At 59.8% G+C, this 23,171-nt stretch overlaps 1 protein-coding gene across 3 annotated transcripts in view; it reads right to left on the minus strand.

The window, feature by feature from the left end:
• Positions 1 to 3,592: 3,592 nt before the first annotated feature.
• SLC45A4 (solute carrier family 45 member 4) overlaps positions 3,593 to 23,171 on the minus strand; it is a 75,922-nt gene continuing 56,343 nt past the window's right edge. For 2 of the 3 annotated variants that reach the window (XM_081816587.1, XM_081816586.1), the window contains 6 exons: positions 12,807 to 12,995; positions 10,821 to 11,000; positions 9,233 to 10,272; positions 8,549 to 8,648; positions 7,187 to 7,398; positions 3,593 to 5,407 (listed from right to left, as the gene is read on the minus strand). In XM_081816587.1, the coding sequence (XP_081672713.1) occupies positions 5,048 to 5,407; positions 7,187 to 7,398; positions 8,549 to 8,648; positions 9,233 to 10,272; positions 10,821 to 11,000; positions 12,807 to 12,995 (2,081 nt within the window). In that variant the 3' untranslated portion in view covers positions 3,593 to 5,047. The remainder of the gene's footprint in view (positions 5,408 to 7,186; positions 7,399 to 8,548; positions 8,649 to 9,232; positions 10,273 to 10,820; positions 11,001 to 12,806; positions 12,996 to 23,171) is intronic. The other variant, XM_081816589.1, reaches the window with a different exon arrangement.

Here is a 23,171-nt window from a genome sequence, read left to right on the forward strand (position 1 = left end):
GGAAGGCTGCACAGAGCTCCAGGGGCCTCCAGCCTCAGCCACCACCCCCTCACCAGGGACCCCGCCGGGACCACACGGCCCCCCCCCCCCCCCCCCCCCCCCCCCCCGCCGCCCCGGCTTCCTCCGGGGCCACCCCAGGGGGTGGCAGCAGCTTCTGCCGCCCAGGGCCCCACGCAGCCTGAGGCGCAGGCACCCCGAACCTCAGGCTTCAGCTGCTTACCCGTGTGGCCAGAGATGCAGGCCCAGCTTCTGAGCAGCTCCCCCTCTTCACAGGAGGGGAGGGCCAGACCTGTGGCCACACCTGTCCTGGGGCCCCAGCCCCGGGCCGGCCCTCTGGGCATAGCCAGCAGGCTCCTACCTGGACGCCCCTGGGCCCCGGGAGGCAGGCAGAGCCTCTGGCCGAGGGAGCTGTCCTGGAGGGGCCCGGGCTGAAGGTGGCCTGTGCTGGGGGTTCCAACTCGGGCCCCCAGGCTTGGGAACTGGGGGTGGGGTGAGGTTCTCGGAAGACTTGGTGAGCCCATACTTTGTCCACACTCAGCGGCAGGCCTGGGGCTCTCTGCCCTCCCCCCATGAGACCCACCCGGGGCCGGAGGGGGACAGGGCAGGCCTAGGTCCCCAGCCCAGCTGCAGGCACAGGGAGGGGCTGAGGGGAAGTGACTCAGACACACCCACGTGGTCACCTGGTAGGGAAGGTTTATTAAGATTTAACCGCAGAGTTACAGCAAAACAGATCCAGGGAGGCCCTGGGGGGAGGCCAGGCCGGCCTGTGCGTGGAGATGGAGTGCTCCACAAACAGCCGTGTGCACAACAACGAGGCCGACAAGCTCAGCGTACCTGGAAGGAAACAACACAACCAACCGAGGGCTCCGCGTACAGACACGCAGACATCAGGCCACTTCTCACCACCTAATAAAAAAAGTTAATATGCGGTATTACTCTTCTTTACAATCCCTTTTCCTCATAAAACACTATGTGTTTAACACACACTTACATCGTTGCTAAAACCAGCAAGAGCTAGTACACCGCCCCCACTTAGTAAGTTGGTAAGAAATGTTGTCCTGTGGCCAGTTCACAATGGAACTAAACAGTGTTGTTCCGAGATGCCAGGGGAGTTTCTCGAAACAAGAGGCACTTCCAGCAAACGGGTCCTTCTGCCACCAAGAGACCGTGTCAGTCCGTGGCACAAGGAGATGTGCCCCCGGCAGCCCAGGGGAGAGCCAGCGGACTCAGCAGGTGGGGGGTGGGCACTCAGCTCTGCCCGAGGTCCCGGTGGAAACAGCCGGCTCCGGAGGATGGGCTGGCCAAGGGGCCGTCTCAAGACTCGGGGTTCGGCCGGAACGGTGGCGGCTGGCTTCCCGCGAGGAGGTAACGCGCAGCTTTGAGGCTGGGCCCCCAGATGGGCCGCGTGTGCAGGGCTGGGCCGCATCAACCCCACTCCCCGTGGGCGCTGGGCTGAGTCCCCCTCCAGGAGTGCTCGGGAAGTGGCCCCGAAGCAGGCAGGAAGATGGATGCCCGCGGATACAACACGACGAGACGGGTCTGTCCCCAGCAGCGCCATCCCAGAGGACGGGCTGCCAGCGCCCTCACTGAGGGTCAGCCGGACAGTGTCTCTCGCGAAGCGGGTGTGGGTCAGTTGTGAGCTGCGGGTGTTTTACAAGCTTGGTCGGTGACAGGTGCTGCCATCTCCAGCTGCTGCAGGCACCATCAGACCCCGAAGGGAACAGTCAGCACCTCCTCTAGTCGTCAGACACCCACGGAAGCCATCACAGGCTGCCAGGCTGTGCCACCCCGGGGGGCTGGACAGGAAGCCCCGCCCCTCAGCCCGAGCTCAGCTCCCCTCCACGTCCTGCTTCCTGCAGCCCCCCACACCGGTTGCCCTTTGGGGATTTGGGGGTCAGAGACCCACTTCCCACACACTGGTACCTTTAAGGAACACACCTGAGCACCTCTGGGCTGGGGGGAGGAGGGGCGCTGGCCAGCCCGGCCTGGCGCTCACAGGGGCTCCAGGACCTCCAACCGGGGGTGGGGGGAGTGGGGGCCGCGGATGCTGCCGGCTGAGACGCCTGCCCTCAGCCACCCGGAGGGTCACAGCGGCGCTCTGCCAACAGAACAGGGACGAAGGGGTGCAGAGGCAGGCGGCCTGGCCTGACACGACAGCCTCCCCCCACCCCGGCTCCAGCACAGTCCAGACTTGGGCTGCACGGGTTCGGGTCTTCTCCTTGATTTTTTACTTCGTTGACTTTTATAGGGAACCAAAGTGCAAATCAGACCCACGTTACCCTGTTTTGGTAACAAGCCCATTTACACTACACAGCAACCAACTGCTGGCCACACTCCCAGCCCACGGACCTGTGCCCACAAACCCCGGGACCCCTGTCCCGGGCATCGACACCTGCCAGCCCACCCAGCGGGCACGCGCGGGCCTGTCACAGAACCCTCTGTCACCAGGTCAAAGATGGCCTGCTCTGGGACGTTCTCCTGCGTCCCCCCGGGGCCCACCTGAGCTACCGCATTAGAAAACACCGCCTCCCACCCCCGCCGAGCCACAGAGCGCAACCACGTTGTGCCCACGGCCGGCTCCTCCTCGCGGCTCTTAAGACACTCAGTGCGATCCTGACGTGTCACCGCGAGGGCGGGCAGAGGCGCCCCTCTGTGCTCGCACCCGGGACGAGGGCCCAGGAAGGCAGCTCCGGAGACCGACTCTGATCCAAACCACAAGGCACCTCCCTCTCCTCGCAGGTCTGCACAGACCAGACCTACGGAGTGAGAAAGACTGGTCTTAAACATCCACGTTCGACAGCTACTGAAGCACCTCGGCCCCGGGCCGGCTGGTCCTGGGAGGGCTGCACTGTTCCTCTTCTAACAGGGGCCTCAGGCACGTGTCCTCTGGGGTCCTTGGTATTTCAGAGCAGGGTGAAGTGGAAGGCTGGGACATCAAGGGCTAACACGCTTTGATGACAGTGGTCCCACCGTAAGGCCCTCGTGCCTAAACGCCGAGTCCCAGCCAGGCCTCGTGAGTCCGGCCCTGGGGGGAGGCGGGCGGCCCAGAGGCACATGCTCCTTCACTTCACGTCTGGATTCGGGACTGTTCCACCACCACCCGCATAGTCCACTCCCCTGCCGCCCACTTTTCCCACTTTTCTGGCCGCAGGGAGACCCCTACGGAGCAGGCTGGCTAGACGGAGGCTGTGCCCTGGAGGACCCTCCTGGGGCCCTGAGAACCAACGCAGGGGGACCCAGGGCCGCAGAGCCGTCGGGGGCTGGGGTGAACTGGATACAGGGACCTGCCCAGGGTGCCCAGCCCGGCTGGCGCAGGAGGCTGGGGCTTTGTGCCCAGGCCAGCGGCGCTTCCAGCAGCAGGACAGACTCTCCCTGTCCGAGCTCCACATTCACGCGGCCAGCCTCACGCGTGAACATGCGGAAACGCTCGCATCCTGGTTGCCAGCCCTCCGAGGCCCTGGGCTCCCGAGTGGACGGGCCCCGCGGGTCCTTAGACGCAAACAGGACCTGCACAGCACAGCACGCCACACCACCGGCGGCTGGGAGACACGGCGCGGCCAGAGGCTGGCCAAGTACGCTAGACAGCCAGTCCTTGGCATACACAGAAAATTCAAGTAATTTATTTAAAAACTGCTTAGTCTCATCTTGAAATATATATATATGTATGTATATATATTTGCTTTAGAATGATCATATTGCAGCATGATTGTTCATGCATCCTAAAGGTCTTTATTTAAAAAACAACTTGAGGCAGCGAAGTATTACCGTCGTCTGTGTCCAGGTGACACCAGGAAGCTTAGACTGACCATTCCAAGTAAGAAAAGCAGAAACTCCTCAGTTATAAAGAGACTGTGGTTTGGAAAGCATTCCCAAGTAGCTGCAGCATTTTGTGACTGTACTTTCCCCAAAGTCCAGGTTTGGCTTAGACGCTGAAAGCAGAAAACACCGCCAGAGTCCTCTGGGGGAGTGGACCTTCCTTCGGGCCCAGACACTTGCTTCACTTTGCCACTGCTCCAGTCCCAGCATCAGCGGGGGGAGCAGGCGAAGAGGTCAGAAGAGGTCAGAGGAGTCCCAGCATGAGGAGTTCACACGCGCCGGGGCAGCGCCCCACACACCCGAGGTAGGCCTGGCGGCAGGACCCAGGGGGCAAGGCCACGCCTGGAGCTCTGCCCTCATGATTTCCCCAACAAATGGTTTAAACACGAGTCAAAGTGCAATGAAAGAGTCCACCACCTCTCAGGGGTCCGGGCATGGACATGCGCGCCCGCCTACCAGGGGGCCCATCTGCTAAGTTGGAACGCTGCCCGCCGCGGGTGCCCATCCCAGCCCGCCGTCCCCGCAGGTCACCCTCCGATCACCCTCTCCCGCCCACGGGGTCCCTGGGGCCCTGCCTCCCCGGGGGTGGGGGTGGGGGTGGGGGGCGGCTGCCGCCTCCCACTGCCCAGAGGCAGGCCTGCTACTCGCGCCATCTGTCAGAATCTCTGAGGAAAAGAAGAAACGCTGTTTCGTCTAAGGAAACCAGTTTTGAAAGAAAAAAAATGGTTTTCTAAAACGATGATGAAGAAAAATACTCTCCAATAACTGCAGCACCAACAAAACGTGAGATCTGACAGAAAGTCCCGACGCCTGCAGGCGTCCAGAGAGGTGTGGAAAGGTTCAGTCACTGGCTACACGAAGGACAGCACGTACTTTAGTTTTCAGTTATAACCTTGGAAATGAAAATCTTACTTTTCTCTAAACTGCTTGTGTCTATTGTAAATCTGACTTATAATTTTAAAAACATGCAGAGTAATTACCTGCGGAATAAAAGAGTTGAAATCAGAAGATCCTTTTCAATTAAAAAAAAAATATTTCAAATGATTTTTTTAATTGTGGAAAAAGTAATTAGCGTGGTGTCTTTGCCTAGTGGCTCAGGCCTACCCTACCACCACCGCACCCCCACCCGTGTTGTAAAGGGACTCTGTGCTGCCACCAAAGCAACAGTGACCACCCCTGCCCCCCCCGCCACCCCCCCCCCCCCCGGAATGTGTGTGCACAGGGGCGAGGCTCAGACCACGGACTCCGTCTCCACCAGCCCCTGCGGGCCCTGCTTCCGGGAGAGCGTCAGCACAGTGGGCTTCTGGCCGCCGTCCCCGCCGTCACCTGACGGCTGGCGCGACAGGCCTTTCTGCTCCTCCTTGGCCTCCTCAGACACCTCCGGGTAGATCACCAGGAACGTGGCTGTCAGGAAGCCCAAGAAAGAGCCCACGGAGGCCACCACGGGAATGACACGCACGCTCCCAACGGCGTCCACCACGCCCCCGAGGGCGGACGCCACCAGGATCTGGGAGATGTACACTTGGCAGGAGAGGATTGCGCAGTCTATGCCAAAGCCGCGCCTGGAGTTCCCGGGGCTGTGGTGCACATACTGCAAGAGAAGAGAGCACAAGAGTGAGGGCCGTGGCGGAGGTGGGGGGCTGAGCCGTCGGTCAACATCCCTGTGGTTCAAATTATTAGCTCAGAAGTCTGGAAACAAAACTTGCCTTCCACTCAGCTGCTTGGCGACCACTCAGCCTGTCTCCCTGACCCCGTCCCACTTCTATTCAACATTGCATTGGAGATTCTGGCCATTGCAATAAGGCAAGGAAAATAAATAAGATGTATTAAGGATTGGAAAAGAAAAAATAAATCTTATACACGGATGATGTGATTGTGCGTGACGTCCAAAAGAATCCACAGATATGCTGTAAGAATTAATAGAAGAATATACCGTATTTATGAGTCGAAAGGCTCAGTACTATAAAGTTTATAACTCTCCCCAAATTCATCTATTTAATCAATGTGTTTCCAATGCAAAAGCCTAGAAACTGATCTAACTTTTAGATGAAAAGTAAACCGTCAAGAACACCCAAGACAATCATAAAGAACAACAAAGTTGAAGGACACACAGCACCAGGTTTCGGGTCTTACTACGAAGCTACTCAGAACAGTAGAACACTTGTCTGAGGACAGACCAGCCAGTGGAAGAGAGGACAGGGGGACCAGAAACAAGGGTGCCACCCAATGCCAGCACCAGCAGCACGGAGCACAGACTGTGGCCACATGGGGAGAGACGAAAGGGGAGGAAGAACCGCCCTCTCTAAGCACAGGCGTGAAGTCGAAGCAGATATTCCAGTCGCACAAGGTTCAAACACTGGCAAGATGACTACACGGGGTCAGAGGTTAGGACGAGGCCCAGCTTTCCGTTGTTTCTGGGTCTGCATTAGTTTTTCCAGTTTGTTTTCCAAAAATCCACTAAGCTCTTCACTTACAGTTTGTGTACTTTTCTTGTAGTCATATTATGCTCCAACTAAAAAGCTTATTTAAAAAATAATGCTGTTCTTTGGATTTTCATTAGTTTGGTATTTGGTAGGAACCTAATCACAGTGGATTTACTTTGCTTCTATAATTGTGCAAGAGAAGATTAAACATAGCTTAGGCTTAGGAAGAAAGAAATCCGAGCTTTTTTGTGTTTCTTCCTTTCCTTTTAGGGTCTGTGTTTGAAGTTTGAGAACCACGGTCTACACCAGCACTGTGGCTACTGAGCACTTTGAAAGATGGCTGGTCTGAATCGAGAGGAACTGTAGGTATGAGATACACACTCATTTCAAGACTTGGGGAGAATAATCAATATTTTATACTGAATGTGTTGAAATAACGGTGTTTTGGATGTACTGCGATAAACAAAATACACCATTAAAGTGATTTCACCTGTCTACTCCCTCTTCAATGTAGCTACTCAAAGCACAGACTGACCCAGGTGCCTCACGCTCGACTGGACAGGATAGTGCTGGCAGTCCTCAGGGGTCTGTGAGGGGACAATAGGTGCCCAGCCAAAATCCCTCAAGATGCAACTGAAGCCTCCAGGCAGGTACCAGTGACCCAGGCCACTGAAGGTACAGAGCATTGCAGCCAGGAAGCCTGGGCCCCAGACTGACCCAGGCAGGTGGCGGCTCTTGTGGGTCCCTTCAGAACCAGAGACCTAGGGGGATCACCCCAAATGTCCCCCAAGTGGAAGGTACAGAGCTCTGCCTCGAGATGAGTGGAGAAGAGCATGGGCTTTGGAGCCAGATGGGTCTGATGATGTGACCTGATGTACACTTTGGGCTGGTGACCTTGTGCCCCAGCACTTCATCCACTGTCCCCCGCCCCCCAGCCATGGACGCACCTCCTTGATGTCATGGTACTGCCCGAGCAGGGCGTAGGGGCAGTAGGAGATGCTCATGGAGACTATGCCCATGGTGCTGATCATGATCATGGCGACATAGACGTTGGCAAACATGGCCATCACGGCTGTGCCGATGGAGAAGCCCAGAGTCCCCAGCACGTAGATGACCCTGATGCTCAGATCGTAGTTGTCCAAGTACTTCTGTAACAGGGCTGTAGAGAGAGTGTGGCCACAAGGCCCTGAGCTGCGTGCCCACCTCACTCCCGTCGGGCGCCCCCCACCACACCCCGCCGCCTCTACTCCACGGAGGCTCCTTCGATGCCCACCTGCCCCCACATCGCGGCCCACTCGCCCCCAACAGCTTGCAGCAAACCGTGCCTCACTCAACTCCCCGGGGCTCCAGCACCTCAGACGTGAGCCCTCCTGGGTCCCAGAGCCCGGAGCCTGGTCCCATCCTGTGGCTCCCTGGGGCTTCCCCGCCCCGCAGGCCGGCCTGGCCCAGACCCTTCCCACCAGTCCAGCCCCACACCCAGTCTTGACGTGGGATCTCGAGTTGTGGCTGGTTTCCTCACGGGTAAACCCCTGGGTCTAGAGGGACAGACTCCTGCTGACCCTTTCTGACCCAGCGGCTTAATGTTACCTCCCCCAGGAAGCATCTCTGAGGCTTCCTGAGAACTTCTCTGTCAAACACAGACAGTGCTGTGGTGACGGTCAGGCGGGCTTCCCACTGCTTCATGGCCTTCACCTTGGCCATCCTCAGGTCCAGGCCAGGCTGAAACAAAGCTGACCTCCCCCTCCACGGTTCATGTAGAAAATGGGCAGGACCTAGGCCAGACTTGTTTAGGGGACCCCGGACCCTGACTGTGCCCCATTTCCGGAAGGTGTGCCTAAGCATGTCACCCCGACCCCCATCCTCAAGGATAAACTGCACCTCCAGGGAAAGGCCTCTGCCCCACGGCAAACTGCTCCCACAGCCACCCTGACGGCTGCAAACACACCTCACGCCCTCATACAGGTCTTGGGATGCCGGCACCACCTCTCCCTGTCCTCCTGGCTGAGATGCAAAAGACCCCTCTCCCAGGCTTGCGGGCACGGTTCCTGGAGTTCCCCCGTTCCCCTGACCCCATCCCCAGCAGAGACCCTCTCTGAGGAGCCCCCTGGCAGGAACCAACACACACAGGACAGCCTGCATGGGGTCTCAGGATGCCCAATTCTAGACACACAAGTTTCCATGTGTCTGCCCCTGAACAACAGTCCTGTTCAAAGTCAGGCCCGCCTTCCCAGCAGGATGACCTTGGCCCTATTTCCCGTCGCTGAGCATCGCCCAGGGAGCAACGCTTCTCCACCTTGAGGATCGCTTACCTGAGCAAATTGCACCAGTGGCCGCGTAAATCACCAGGCCCCAGCAGCCCATCTTCACGCCAGCGTTGTAGGCCTGCCAGGAGGTCGAGTTGGAGGGGGCCTGTTCCAGAAATGAGACTGCGGTTCAGGGGGGCAGGGCTCACGTGCCACACCCTTTGGGCAAAGAAAGTGACTTTACGTCTCAACTGCAGGCAGGCTGTTCACTTTACAAACAGTGATGAACGCTACACTGACCGACAGGAGACTCAGCCACAGTCCCGGCTGGGCCCCGAGCAGGCGGTGTTAACCCCCCCTCCCCGCCCCGCCCCGCCCCAGCCTCGCCCCTGCCCTGTGCTGGAGCCTGGGCTGAGGCCATCTGGCCCAATGTCGGGCCACGCAGCCACAGGTCGGCGCCAGCTGATGGCATGGGGAACAGAAGCAGGTCCCGGCCGGGCCGGGCCGCGGGGCAGAGGGGCCCTCCGTGGAGCCGCTGAGCCCTGGGGCAGGCTGGTGCCCAGCAGTGGCAGTGCCCCCCCCCCAGCCTCTGCAGCCGCTCCCGCCTCGTGGAGCCCCCGGCGTCCCCAGCGACTCTGAGGACCTCCAACCACAGCAGCAGGGCTGCACGCTGGCCGCCTGCACCCAGCCCCCGGGCCCCGGGAGCAGCCTCTCGGCCGCGGCCGCGGGCACGCGCGCCCGGGCGCTCACCTTGGGGTCCCCTTCGAAGATGACCTGGCCCATGAAGTCGGTGTAGAAGACGGCCTCGGCGATGACGGAGAACCAGGTGAGCAGGTGGCAGAGACACAGGCGCGTCAGCTCCTGGGGCATCTTCAGCATGGACAGCCAGAGCAGCCGCACCGTGGTGTCGCCCTCGCCCTCCTCGCTCTCCGTGTCGCCGCTCGACGTGGTGGCCCCGCTCTGGTGCCGGCGCCGGCAGCGCTGCCGCTGCCGCTTCTGCAGCTCGTACAGGTCGCTCGTGCTGCGCGAGGGCTTGATGAGCACCACGGCGTTGGCCCGCCGGAAGCGGTAGCGGTGGGAGCCGATCTTGCCGTAGTAGGAGAAGGTGCTGGAGGCCTGCCGCCGGAACACGTGCCTGCGCCGCCTCGTGGAGCCCGCCGCGGCGGCGGGCTTCCCGTCCGCCCTGCTGTAGCCCACGGGGCCGTCGATCGGCGGCGAGCCGCTGCCATTGGGCACCTTGGCCTCGTTCAAGTGATTATCGAGCAGCGTCTCGTCCTCTTTCGCCGTCTCCCCGAGCAGGGAGGCCAGGCGGGGCGGCGGCCTGGCTCGGGTGAGCTCCTGGCTGGTGCTGCGGGGGGTGCCGGGGTACGAGCCGTCGTGGAAGAGGGAGGGCTCGATGTCGGGCAGGAAGGGCAGCTCGGGCTCCAGGTCCAGGGCGGCGTCCGGCACGTGCAGCACCGAGTCGCTCTTGCTGCGCACCATGTCCACGCTCAGGTAGTCCAGCGTGAGCTCGTGCTCCGACTGCACCTCCTCGGGGAACAGGGCCATGCCGCCATCCAGAACGTTCGCACGGGCGGTGGGGGGCAGGGCGTCGGCCACCTCCCCGCCCCGCTCCTGCTGGGGGCTGTACTGCTCCTCCTCGATGCTGAACAGGTGCAGGGCCACCGACACCACGAAGATGATGGCCGCGAAGAAGAAGAGCACCTGGTTCTGGGTCCGGAACCAGGCGCCCAAGAAGGTCTGGGTCCAGTCCAGCCCCCCCAGCACGTAGCCGATGGCCCCGCCAAGGCCTGAGTGGGTGGGAGAGACAGATGGAGCCCGTGAGCAATGTGGGGCACCTCGACCCTGCCTCCCGGGGCGGGGGGGGGGGGGGGCAGCTAGGAAAGATCTCGAAGGGCCCTCACCCTCAATCGCGACCAGAGCCAGCATTCGTAGCTATGTCCTGAGTCAGGACAAGTTTTGGGGATGGAAAATGAATAAATGGTAGGAAAAACAAGATGAGAAACTACAGTTGACCCTAGGTTTGGAGTTCTGGCTTAACAGACTCCTGCCTAAGGAATCAGGAGCAGCTATCTGCCAGGATAGGAAACAGATGGTTGCCCGGGACTCTGGGCAGCACTGACCGCCATCCCTTAAGCTCAGGAAGCTGCTGTTCCCAACGGATGTGAACAGTGCCCGAGTACAAGGGGAGGTTAGCAGCAGCCTGCTCACCGCCTCACTGACCAGCACCATCCAGTGCCGCCCGATGTGGGGAGGAGGGCCTTGGGAACAGCCTCCCCTACACTGGTCAACCTGGGACAAGCCGGGTGAGGGTTGGGGGCCAGGGGCAAGATCTCACCAGCAGAGAAGGCGTGGATGTTAAGGGCCATGTCCTGCTCCTCGCTGTCCACCACATCCAGCAGGTAGGCCCGGATGGGGCCCTCGGTTGCGTCGGCACTGAAATCCAGGACGACCACCCCCAGCACTGTGAGGACAATGCCAATGGGCTGCCGGTTGGGGACATCGCCAAGGGACAGACCTGACCAAACATACAGGGGCAGTCAGATCTCAGCTCCTAAGAGCAGACGGCCACCTACAAGGGGAGATGGGGACGCTCTCGCCAACGCCAGAAAGGGGTGTGCTCCTGGGCACAGACGTTCAGTACAGAAGACAGGCCTTGTTTTTTCCATTTCTGTTATTTGCAGGGTTACTTCTGCTCCCCGGTCACATTAACTGTTCGGTGAACCTCAAAGCTTACTTACCTTCACATTTTGCAACTAAAAAGGGAAAAGGATCCTTGCTCCCCAACCTTCACTGGGGAAGGAGGACCGTGTTCGGAGAAAAGGCGATGTGTGACACAGTCACACGCACCACACGGGGCCAGGGCCTGTGGGGCTGCTCCTTCGGCGCTTACTGAACACGTGATGGGTCTCCCTGGTCCTCCACTGTAGTTTCACACCTTCCAGCGGAAGACTGAGTTTGTCTCACTGATGCTCCGTGGTGAGCATGTGTTTATTTTCCAAGAAGAATGAACCTTCCAAGGCCAACACTGATGACGTGTCGTACTCGGACCGTACCCAAGGCACCAAGCCAGAAACACGGGCCAGCTGTGCGGAGGGCCACAGTCAGACCTCTGGTGACAGACCACCCCAGCCCACGGACGTGCACCTGCCCCGGGGTCGTCAAGCACATTCGGGGAGCAGCCCGTGTTCCAGAAAGGTGCGGCTCTGAGGAGCGACGGGAATGGCCCCGCTTCCAGGACAATTCCTCCCTCAGCAGGTTGTAGGCACTCAGAGGAAGTGGCAATCACATGCCACATCTCACCTGCCGTGAACCCAGAGACCTGGTACCCCGATGGCCGAGCTACAGCTGGGTCCATGAGGCCAGCTGGCATCCTGTACCCATGGATGCGGAGGGGCTGTGGGTAGAGAACCTGGGCCCTGGGGCAAGTTAGCTGCAGCATGGGAGGTGCAGGGGAGAAGCCCAGGAGAAGCGTGAGCACAGCTAGACAGGGTGCCAGGCGGGGGCCAGAGCCCCCACGTCACTGCCATGCCGGCCCCACAGACACCGCTTTGCAGAACGCCACACTTTCTCTCTGGGTCAAAGTGCTGGCAAGGGACACCTGCTCCGTAGGCTGAAGGGGACAGGCTGAGAGCACCAGCAGCCCCATGCCCACGGTTCCCAGAAAGCAGCCCCCTCGCTCCCTCTGGACTTCTGGCCAGCCGGCTGTAGTGGCCTTCCTGGGACCCAGCCCAGCCCCACACAGGCCCCTGAGAAACCGAGGGTTTCTGGGGCCTCTCCGTGAGTGATCCAACGTCACCGCTTCCACCTCACTTGACGCAGACTTGGCGCCCACTGGCATACGTGAGAACACAGATGAAGCCTCGGTCTTAAAAAGTCACTGCCAGAAAACAAGGTCTTGTTTTGAATGGTTTTGATGGGCTCCCTCAGGGTAAAAACTATTTTCCCACATAGACTGGCTTTAATTACAAAACAAAACAACAACAAAGGCAAAACAAACCGTGAGTACACGAGACAAAAAAACAAGTATGGGCTTGGGTCTGGCCACTTTCAATACCAAGTCTGAGAAAAGGAGAAAAAAGAAGGGGGAATTTCTGAAACAACGCTGGAAACAGGACGCGCTGTCAGATACGCAGGGGACACCAGCGGGTCACAACAGGAAGTGCTTCCCTGTGAACGGGTCCCCACGGCGTTCCCACGTGGGGCCCGGCCCCAGCCCTGCCAGGACAGCCCGGAAGCCCTGCGCCAGCCCGCGGCCGGCCAGGCTGACCTACGGCGCCGAGAGCACGGCCCGTCTCCCGGGCCGCAGCGGAGGGACACTCACCGATGGCAGAGCCGTTTAGGAAGAGTGCCACGCCGAAGAGCACGCCGACGCACAGGGCGAGGATGAAGGGCCGCCGGCGGCCCCAGCTCAGGGTGCAGCGGTCACTGGCGGAGCCGATGATGGGCGTGAAGATGAGGCCGAGGATGGGGCTCAGGAACCAAGTGAGGCTGTAGTACTGCTCCGGAAGGCCTGCGGCAGACACGGGGCGGCTGTCACGGGGCAAGCACGCACAGACACACGTGCACACCTGCACCCGGGGCCAGCGGAGGCACCGTGGGGTCCAAGAGCCTACCTCTGAACTGAGAGATCTGAAACCCACCAACGCCCGACCGAGAAGCATCAGGGAGCCGGAGGCCAGCACCTGGGCCTCGGAGCAGGCGTCCCCGACAGCGGCACTTGCTAGACGCAGCAGAGCCTGGAGCGGCCGCGCACACACGGAGACCAGGCGTCCGCGGGGCCGCACGCCTCCGGCTGCTCGACGCCGCCTCACCGGCACCAGGGGCCCAGGCTCCGCACCCGCATCAGCCCAGAACTGGGGCAGGAGTGAGGACCGCCCCCGCCGCTATTCGGGGCCGTTCTGGGCCTCACTGCCCGAAATCCATCACAGGAGTCCTGCTGGGGGGCCGCACAGCCACTGACAGGCTCCACGACCCCCGCGGTGGGCTTCCGAGAGGCCAAGGGGCCAGCGAGAGGGGAGGCCTGGGCTGGCGTTCCGCTGGAGCCAAGGCGTTCTACCTGGCACCAGATATCCACTCTGCTCTGACCCTCCTAACTGCCCCAGGAGGTAGGGATTATTGTGCCCACTGTCCCGGTGAAGCTCAGAGAGGTTAGGTAACCTGCGCTGGGTCACACAGGGAGGAGGTAGGACCACCCTATCGCACAAACCCCGTGCCCGCCGCCAGGGGAACGGGACACTGCACACACCAGAGCGCCACACTCAGCTGGGGGACCAGGCTGCAGCAACGCACAAGCCGGACCCCACACGTGCCAGGCGCGGAGCGGCTCACAGCGTGCGGACCGCTTACGTGAAGTCCAAGTGGCTAATGGGGGTTCTACTGCCGAAGCCGGGGAGGCGGTGGCCCTTAGGAGGGGTGGGGGCTTCGGGGCCGGTGTGTTCTCTTCTTGACCTGGCTGGGGGTCACTGGGGACGCGTCCCCCTGCCACAGGCCGCCACAGTGCACCTGTGTCCTATCTCAATGAAACGTTTACTCCGACAAGGACAGCCTCCGGGCCGCCAGCGATCCCCCGGTTAGCGCGCTACAGCACCACGGGCCCTGGGGAACGGGGTGCTGGGTGCGCCACCGGGAGCCGCACTCGTCCGGCAGAGGGAAGCACCCTCCCACTGAACACCCGCGCACGCAGTCCACAGTTCGAGGCGTCTCTTCGGCCTCTGCACCGGGCAGAACCGCGGCCCTGCTGCACGTCAGCAGACGGTACCCATGTCCCAGCACTGCTGGGGGTGTCGGCGACGTGCCCTGGCTCCTGCGGCAGGCCTGGGGCCCCGCCTCTCCTCGGCAAGGGCAGGCAGGGGGGCAGCAGCAACCGCCCAGGCCGGGCCCACGCTGCCCAGGAAGGACCGCGAGCGAAACTACCCCACGTGTGCGACACGGTCACCGTCTCACAGAGAACGGAAAGCGCTCTTACCCCTGGGTACGTGGACTCTTACTTTTGTCGGGGTTTTTAATATGGCACAACTTTACTGATAAACACTGACTGGCTGGCGAGAAGACCCCAACCACCGACCCTCTGTTCACCCATCCTCGGGCTGCAGAGGCCAGCCCGTGAACCCCGCTCCGGTCCAGGGGGGCTGTGGCTGGCCCCCTCCATCCCTGGAACACCCTCACCTGCCAGGCCTGCATCCACCTACCCGGTGATACCAAACCCTCCCAAGACGCCGGGTTCCCGACAAGCCCACGCTCTCTAGTGAGATGCCGAGGCTCACCCAACCGCTGCGCACCCCCCCGACCCCGCACCCTCCTTGGCCACAAGCACTCCCTCCTGGCATCACGTCTTCGTGGCTCCTGGCTCAGGCAACGCGCACACTGCTGGTCCAGGTGCCGGGGGATCAGCACCCACGACCTGCCCGGGACCCGCTGGGCCTGCCCTGGGGGCATGGCAGCGAAATCTGGAGTTCTGCTCATCTCTGCCTTATGTATCCCCGAGCCCCGTTTGTCAGGAGCACACACATTCCCAGCGGTTGTGCCTCATCACTGACCTTTTCATCCCGTGAGCTGCCCCCTCTCTCGCCGGCAATGCCCGTCTCTACTTGACGTCCACTTTGTCTGAGGTGGATATGCGCGTCCCCGCGAACTCGGGCTTCCTACTCGCACGGCAGATCTCGATCCGTCCATTCTCAAGCCACTGTGTCATATTCTAAGAGTGGGTGTCGCTCTCAGCACATCAACGGCTCTTCTTCAGCCATTCTGCCGACCCCGCTCTCTGGCCTGTTTTGTCCACTTGCGCGTAGTGGAATTCCTTACGTGGCTGAGATAATTCCTTACGTGCCACATTACTACTCGCTGTCTCTGCCCCTCCTTGTTTCTCTGCACCCCTGTTCCTGCCTGCTTTTGGCCAAGTTAACGGAATACTGCCTTGCATTCCATTTTAATTTATGTATTGGCTTTTTAGCATCATTTTGTAAGTGGCTGCTCTAGAGATTTCATTACACACCATCTTTTCAGTCTAGTGGAAGAGAAGCTCAGCACGTAAGAAAGGTAAGAAAGAACCTTGCAATCGTCTGTGTCTTTGCGCCCGAGCCTCTTCACAGTACACGATACGTGCATCCCATCTACAGACAGTGTAAACCCCGCTCCGCACTGTACACAGTCGTATTTAAGGGAATTAAAAGGAAAACGCTTTATTTTTACCTCCCATTTCACCACTTCTTTCTTCCTTCCTGAAGACCGAGTGTTCACATGGTATCACGTCCCTTCCGCCTAAAGGACTGTCTTTAGTTTCCTCAGCATTTCTTACAGCAAGCTGCTGATGTATTTGCTCTTATAAATGCTCTTGTATTTTACCTAAAATGCTCTTGTATTTTACCTAAAATCTCTTTCACTTCTATTCTACAGGATATTTTTGCTGAATAAAGAATTCTGGGTTAACTCCTCCCGCACCGCCCTCCAGAGCTGTGAGGCTGTCATTCCCCTGTTTCTGCAGAGAAGGCGGCGACATTTCATGTGACTGGGGATGTGAAATGTCTTCCTTTCCTCCGGGTGCTTTCAAGATTTTCTCTTTCTCTTGATTTTTAGCAGTCTGACTATGATGAACCGAAGCAAAGTTTTCTTTTTCTTTCTCCTCCTTGGACCCCACTGAGCTCCATGAATCCGTACATACACGTCTTTCAGAACATGTGGGAGATTTTCAGTTAGTACTGCACAAATTTTTTATGCCCCCTGCTCTAGCTCCCCTCCTCTGGGACCCCAATCACAGGTGCGTCAGACCTGCTGACACGGCGTCCCGAGGCCCCGCCCCTTTCTGGTCTCCATCTTTGTCCTCTCTGTTCTTGAATCATTTCTGCCAACCAAGCCTTCAGTCTTTCTTCCGTCATCCCCCATCTCCCCTAATTTTCTCAGGTATTAGTTTTCAGTTCCAGAATTTCCATTTGGTTCTTCTTCAACAGTTTCTCTCTGTTGAGATCTCCTACTTCCCACTATGAGCATGTTTTCCTTTACGTCCCGAGCACACTTACACCCACCTGAGGATTCCAACCAGTCATCACCTTGGGGTGAGTCTCCACTGCTGCCTTTTCTCTGGACTAAGGGTCACATTTTCATCTTCCCTGTATTTTACAAACTCTAATAATACTAAGCGGTACCCTACACAGTATAAATGATATGCTGCAGAGACGCTACATTCTGCTACATTCCTTTGAAGGCTGTGGATAAGTAACTTGGCTAGACTCAAACTCAAAACTCTCCCCTACAACAGGAGCCAGCAGAAATCTGTCCTATTCTCTTAGCTGAGCTGCTTAAACTCTGGCCCATAAATCCACCATTTCAAAAACCAGCCAACTGGTGGCTCAGTCAGTTGAGTATCCACCTCTTGGTTTTGGCTCAGGTCATGATCGCAGGGTCGTGGGATGGAGCCCCACGTCAGTCTCTGCACTCAGTGAGGAATCTGCTTAAGATTCTTTCCCCCTCTCCCTCCCCCTGCCTTCGCTCACGCTCTCACTCTAAAATGGATAAATAGGGCGCCTGGGTGGCTCAGTCGGTTGGATGTCTGCCTCTGACTCGGGTCATGATCTCAGGGTCCTGAGATTGAGCCCCGTACATCAGGCTCCCTGCTCAGTGAGGAGCCTGCTTCTCCCTCTGCCTGCCACTCCCCCTTCTTGTGCTCTCGCTCGCTTGCTCGCTCTCCCTCCCTATCTCAAATAAATAAAATCTTTAAGAAAATTAAAAACTTTAAAAAAAGATACATAAAATCTTAAAAAAAAAAAAAAACAGGCAGAAAAATGAGCAGAGATGTTGCAGGATTTGGGGTTCCCCTGGCTCAAACTCTGCCCCGAACTTTGTGCTTGGGTCCTTCCAGTAACAGCACCTATCCAGCATCGTAGCTGCCCATCTTCAGGCTAAAGGCCATAAAATGATGCGAACTTGCCCAGCACTGCTCCCTTCTTCTGCTTTCCAATGTTCTCGAGTGGCTTCAAGGAGCTGTTTTTACATTCGGCCCTCACTTTCTGTGAACGGCAGAAAAGTTCTTCTGGTGGGAGCTGCTGTGCCCTAGCTTCTGCGTGGTTTTCAAAATGAATAATGCTGAGGGATCATTTCACTCGATCCTCGCAGAGCTCCGTGAGGACCAAAGTATCGCCTTCACCGCACCCCGTACTCCCACCACCTCTCCTGGGCTGCTTCACTGCCATCGCAAGCTCCGTGAAGGGACGAGGTGCGCTCTGTGCCCTGCCGTAGCTCCAGCAGGTGCTCGGTAGCCACTGTCCTTCAGCAACAGCCAGCAGTTCCCCAGCCCACGCTCCTGACTTGAGACGGGGCCAGCTGTGCAGGGAGACAGAGGGACCCACGCACCACGTGGTAAGTGATGGGTGTGCGGGGGGGCTGGTAGCTAAGTGGTGGAGGGGACAGCCCCAATGCCCTGAGGTCACCAGGGCATCTCTCGATGTTCCACTGACAAGCTTGTGAGACAACGTCCAGAGCCCAGTCGCATCTCATTTATCCTCGCAGGCAGCCAGAGAGGTTTGCACCACCGTCCCCATTCTACTGTTGAGGGACTGAACGCTCGGAGAGGAGACCTGCCTGTACCGATGGCGAGGGACGCTCGACGCTTGAACCCGGCACTCTGCCGCCAGAGCCCCCATCCTCCCGCTGCTAGACCACACTGATCACTCTGCGGGGCACATCCAGCTTCCAGTTGGGTCTCGTGTGGGCCACCGGCTCCACGGCCAGAGGGCCAGCAGCAGCCCCACACTGGAGTCTGCCAACTCCCCCTGAGTCTCGGGCGACCAGCTGCGCCTGCAAGGCGTGGGGGCCTCGGGGCAGGAAGCCAGGCTTTGGGTGAAGAGGGCAGGATGACGGGGTCGACGGAGGGCAGGGGCAGAGCTCCAGCAGACAAGCAAGACGAGTAGCACCCTCTGGGCACCACGATGCGGCCGCCCAGCGATCGTAGACGGGTGTGCACGCCCCCCGGCGGGTCCTGAGTGGTGGGCGCACCACACTCACGGGCGGCAGCTCTAGTCCCCAGGCCCACTGCGCTAACGGGCAGAGGGGAAGCTGCATGGGAAAAGTTCCTTCGAGACGTGGTCTCAGCTGGAGAGGCCTAAACAGTGGCCAGCACTTCTCTCTGGCCATGCTCAGTCCTTCCCAGAGCTGTGACCGAGCGCCGGCAGGCTCCGGGCCTGCTCACGAGAGAACTGTGTGCACATAAATCCCTCCTCAACTTGGACCAACGACCGTAAGCCTCTCTGAGGTGCGAGGCTCCGTGCCAGGCAGCAGCATCTGAAGACTGGCTGCCGAGTGCCGCCAATGCCTGGTGGGAGCTGTGCCCTGACCCCGACCCACCGTCCGCTAACCCACGGCCCACCGGCCCCTGGCCCATGTGAGGCCAGGACGCTGTCCCTAGGAAGTCCTCGAGGCCAGCAAGTGGGCGACCCAGCAGGGCCTGGCTGACAAAGCCTGTGCTCTTCCCCAGCACAGGCCACAAGACGAACGTGGCTTGAGAAGCTGGCTGTCAAGGGGACAGGGAAGGAAGCTGCTCCACCAAAGGGGCCCTCTGGAAAACAGGGCTTCCTGTTCTCCCGTGAGAGGGCTGGCAGCACGGGCAGAAGCCTGGCACTGCCCCGGACAGCTCCCTGTGCCCAACGGACGCCCAGAAAATGCATGGTGGTGGCAACTGAGCCCGAAGGCGTGCTCACACTGTGGCTCGCGCTCCAGTCCAGCACCAGCTGATGGGTCTGTGAGCTGGGGAGGTGGTGTGCGTGCTCCTGGGTGCCCTGCGCAAAGGGCTGCTGCTGTCCCAGGCCCGTGCCACACGCTGGCCCGCCCCAACGGCTGCTTCCTGCGCTAGGCTTGCTCAAGGTGGCCTTGCCGAGCAGGAGCGCCGGGCCACACGTGGGGGCTTGTGGGAGCCCCGCTCAGGCTACATCCCGGAGATGCCCAGATGGCCTCTGGCCCGCAGCACCCGTAGGAGGGGAGACGAACACTGGGAAGTTGTCACTCCTTTCTGAGAACAGGCGCATGACCGAAACCGAACAGTCATGTGATTCAAACCCCAATCTTAGAAACACATGAGGAAACCAGCCACGCGGACAGGGGTCAGCAACTCACCCAAGCTGGCTAGTCGCACAGAGCGCCGGCTGGCCTTGGCAAAGCGGAGGTCAAGACACAGAGCACGGCACGTGCCCTGGAGCCTCTATTCCCTGAGAGACAACGGGCTGGGGGTGAGCCACCCGGCTCTCCAGAGCGCCTGGGACCTGCACGTTGCCGGCCCCTCTCTCGCCCCAGCCCAGGTAAAAGGCACTATGTGGTGGGCTGAGGTGCGTCCCCTTCCTACAGCGCCAATCCCCCAAACAAGCTTCTCCCCGCCGCTACCTGGCATTCACCCCCCCACCGAGGGCGGTCTGGCCTAACCCACAGCCCTCCAAGGTCTGCCCTCTTGCGGGCCACCATTGTCGCCAACCGAGCTGGTCCTCGTGTGCTCCACTCAGCCCAAGCCCCGTAAGGGCAGAGTGCTGGCATCATGCCTGGCAAACCGCGGGCACCAGAACCACGTGCTGGATGGAGGCGCCGCTGGGCAGCAGTGCCTGGAGCCCCGCCCTGGACCCCCAGCCCCTGGCCGCGCCTGGCTCCTCACTCCAGCAGGGCTCTCTTCCCCATGGGGTGGCCCTCACGCTCTGCAGGTGAACCCCCCACCCCAGCCTCCCTGTCCACCTGGAGCTCCCCACACCCCCCAGCACAGCTCTGCCCCCCTTCCTGTGCTGCCAACCTGCCAGGCCTCCCACCTTCTCTCTGACCGCCACTAACTCATCTCCCTCCCTGCCCAATATCCAGGGCGATCTCCTCAAGACACACCACGGCTGCAACCCTCTGTGCTCAGAAGCCTCTGCTGGTTTCTCATGATTTGAACACTTGGGGTGGGAAGGCTGGGCTGGATCCTGCCCCACCACACAGCCTCAGAGGAGACTCACCAGGCCCGGCAGCTCCCAGGCTTCCCGTCCCCATGTGTCCCCTCCAACTGGACACCCCAAAGTGTCCACCCATTGAGAAAAGTGCCCACAGAGCGGCCCACAGAGCAGAGGCCAAGGAAGGAAGGAGAGCGCGGGAGGAGCAGACAGGACCCACAGCGGTGCCAGCTCAGTGGTGTTCTCCCCAGTCCTCCCCAGAGTGAACCCCAGGTCATGGCACCTGGGGCCCAGCAGGAAGCCCGCTGCGCCCCAGCTAAGTGGCCTCGGGGAGGGGGGGGCCCCGAGCTGGGCACGGCGGAAGTGGCAAGGGGCAATGGCTTTCTTTGTCCAGCAGGCTGGCAAGGAGCATCAGCATCTCCCATCACGTCCCCCAGGCAGCCCCAGGGGCGAGCGAGCCCGGTCTCCCCACTGCCGCGAGGCTGCGGCTGGGACACCTCCGACAGCGCATTTCCCAGCACGGCTCTCAACAAACAGCACGCCACCCGTAGTAAATGATTTTTGTTTTCTCCCAGGCAGAAGCTGAACAACAATGGTGGGACCAGGAAGGCTCCCCGTTCACAGGAAATGCTCGGTGTGTCAGCATCGTCGGAGGGCCGTGTGAGGTCACGGGCAGCAGCGACCACGCGGCTCACGCGCGGCAGCTCCCATTCAATGCGACGGCGTTTTTGATAAACTGGTACTTGTGGGGGGAGGGGAGCCAGGGACTGGGAAAGTGGCCTATAAATGTTTAACAAAAGATCTGAACCGGGAATAGGAACGTATTCTTTTTTTTCAATAGACAAAGCCTTCCACATCAAGATAGGTTTGTATTCTCAGACAAGAATTCCATGATAACGCTTAACTCATGAGAACTAGCTCTCTGGCGGACAGGCCCACCAGCCCTGCGTGACCTCTGATGAACATACATCAACAAGCCCTGGGGGGGACCCTGGCAAGGGCCCCAGGCGCCCCCAGACAGGACCACCGGGCCTGCAGCACTGGGCGGAAGCCACCAGCTCAAGAGCAATGGCCCCAGGGAGGAAAGGGACCCCTGCTCAGGGAGGGTCTACACTGGGCAGAGGGGGGCAGGCACTCCTCCACCTGCACGGAATGTTCTAGAACCCCAGAGCCACGGGAAGGTAGGGAGTGGGATGAAGGGCAGGGAGCAGCAACTGGCGTTTTCAGGTGAGGACGAACAGGCCCCACGTGTGTGCGCACAAGCCCTTCCCAGAGGTCCAGAAGCCCACCGCCAACCAAGCTGCTCTCGGGGCGTCCCCAGCACCCAGGCTGTGCTCCCCAAGTGTGGTCCTTCACCACAGTGCTAAAGAGCGGGCTCGGGTACCCACAGGGTGCAGCCCCCACCTGGGCGGGCTGTGGGGGGGCGCGGGTCCCCTCGAGGTCGGGGACAGAGGGCAAAGTGGTCAGTTCATGCTCCCTGTGGGTGGATGATAAAGAAGTTTGCCCAAGGGGTTCTCTGGGACTCACTGTGCCGTCACAACGCGCTACTCCGAACAGAGGCAGCAGTTTGGAAATGGTGTCCTTCAAACTTACTGGGGGGCACTGAATTCCTGACCCCTCACACATCCTCAGAGGAGACTCACCTCTGGATTCTGCATGGTCTTTCTTCTGGTCAAACAAGCACTTCCCAGCCCCTGTACTGGCTCTGAGGCTGGGCTGTTTCCAGGGAATAAACGTGCACAGCGCCCACCAGCCCCGCACCAGGGGCCCCCAACGCCTATTTTAAAGGAGGAGGAGACTCAACAGCCCGGCTGGATGCACTTGGCGGGTCACTGAGCCTCTGGAAAGCCAGGGGCGCGAACCTCCCACTGCCCTGGCACCCAGCTGCTGCAGGCCCTCTCCTTCCCGGAAGCGCCTCAGGAGCACAGCCCCTGCCAGCTGGAGCACCAGCTGCTCTCGCCCTAACCAGCAGCACAACCACCCACCTCACAGCTCTAAAGTACACACTGCAACAAGCAAGCATCTTCGTGATGGCACAGCCACGTTACCTTATCGGTACAAGAAATCACAAGGCGCTCGGCCTAAGGTTCTAGAAGCTTCCCAAAGTGCATGAAATGCAGCTAATCCCGCAGCCAGGCCTAAGCTCCTGGGTCAGGACAGTTGCAATTTGCGGCCACCTCTCAAGCTACACGGCTTCCAGAAGCCAACAGCTGCTCGCCCACCAAGAGGACCTGGCCTTGGAGGAGGATAAAGATTCTTCGAATTCAACATGTGCAGAACCTATACCCTGATCCGTGGCTCCAAATCTAGTCCCCCTCGGGGGTCCCCTAACTCAGGAAAAAGGCCACCATCCACCCAATCATGCTGGTGGAAGGCCAAGAGTCCCCTCCCACCCCACGGGCCCCAGAGCTCAGCTCTGTGCCCATCCCCTCCACTGCGCCCCCCAGGGCCTCCTGCCCAGACGGCTCACCCCACCCCGCCCTCTGTCTCCCCCAGTGCCTCCAGCTCCTTTGTGCCCTAAAAGGGCTGCACCTCCACAGGAGTGCAACAGAACAGACTTCCCCAACTGTCCCCTGCTTCCCCATGTCTTCCCACCACCCACCAGTTTGCAGCCAGCAGCCTTCTAAAACCCTAAATGAGTGGATGTCCTGGACTCACAAGCTGCCACAGCTCCCAACCCCCAGCCTACAAGGTCCACGAGGTCCTACCCCACCCGCTGGCACGGCCGGTCCCACAGCAGACCCCCTTTCTCACCCCCTTCTAGGCTCCAGCGACCCTGCCGCCCCCCACCTTCT

The sequence above is a fragment of the Leptonychotes weddellii genome, chromosome 4 (genome assembly GCF_054177405.1).
Source record: "Leptonychotes weddellii isolate Sample4059 chromosome 4, ASM5417740v2, whole genome shotgun sequence".
Taxonomy (NCBI): Eukaryota; Metazoa; Chordata; class Mammalia; order Carnivora; family Phocidae; genus Leptonychotes; species Leptonychotes weddellii.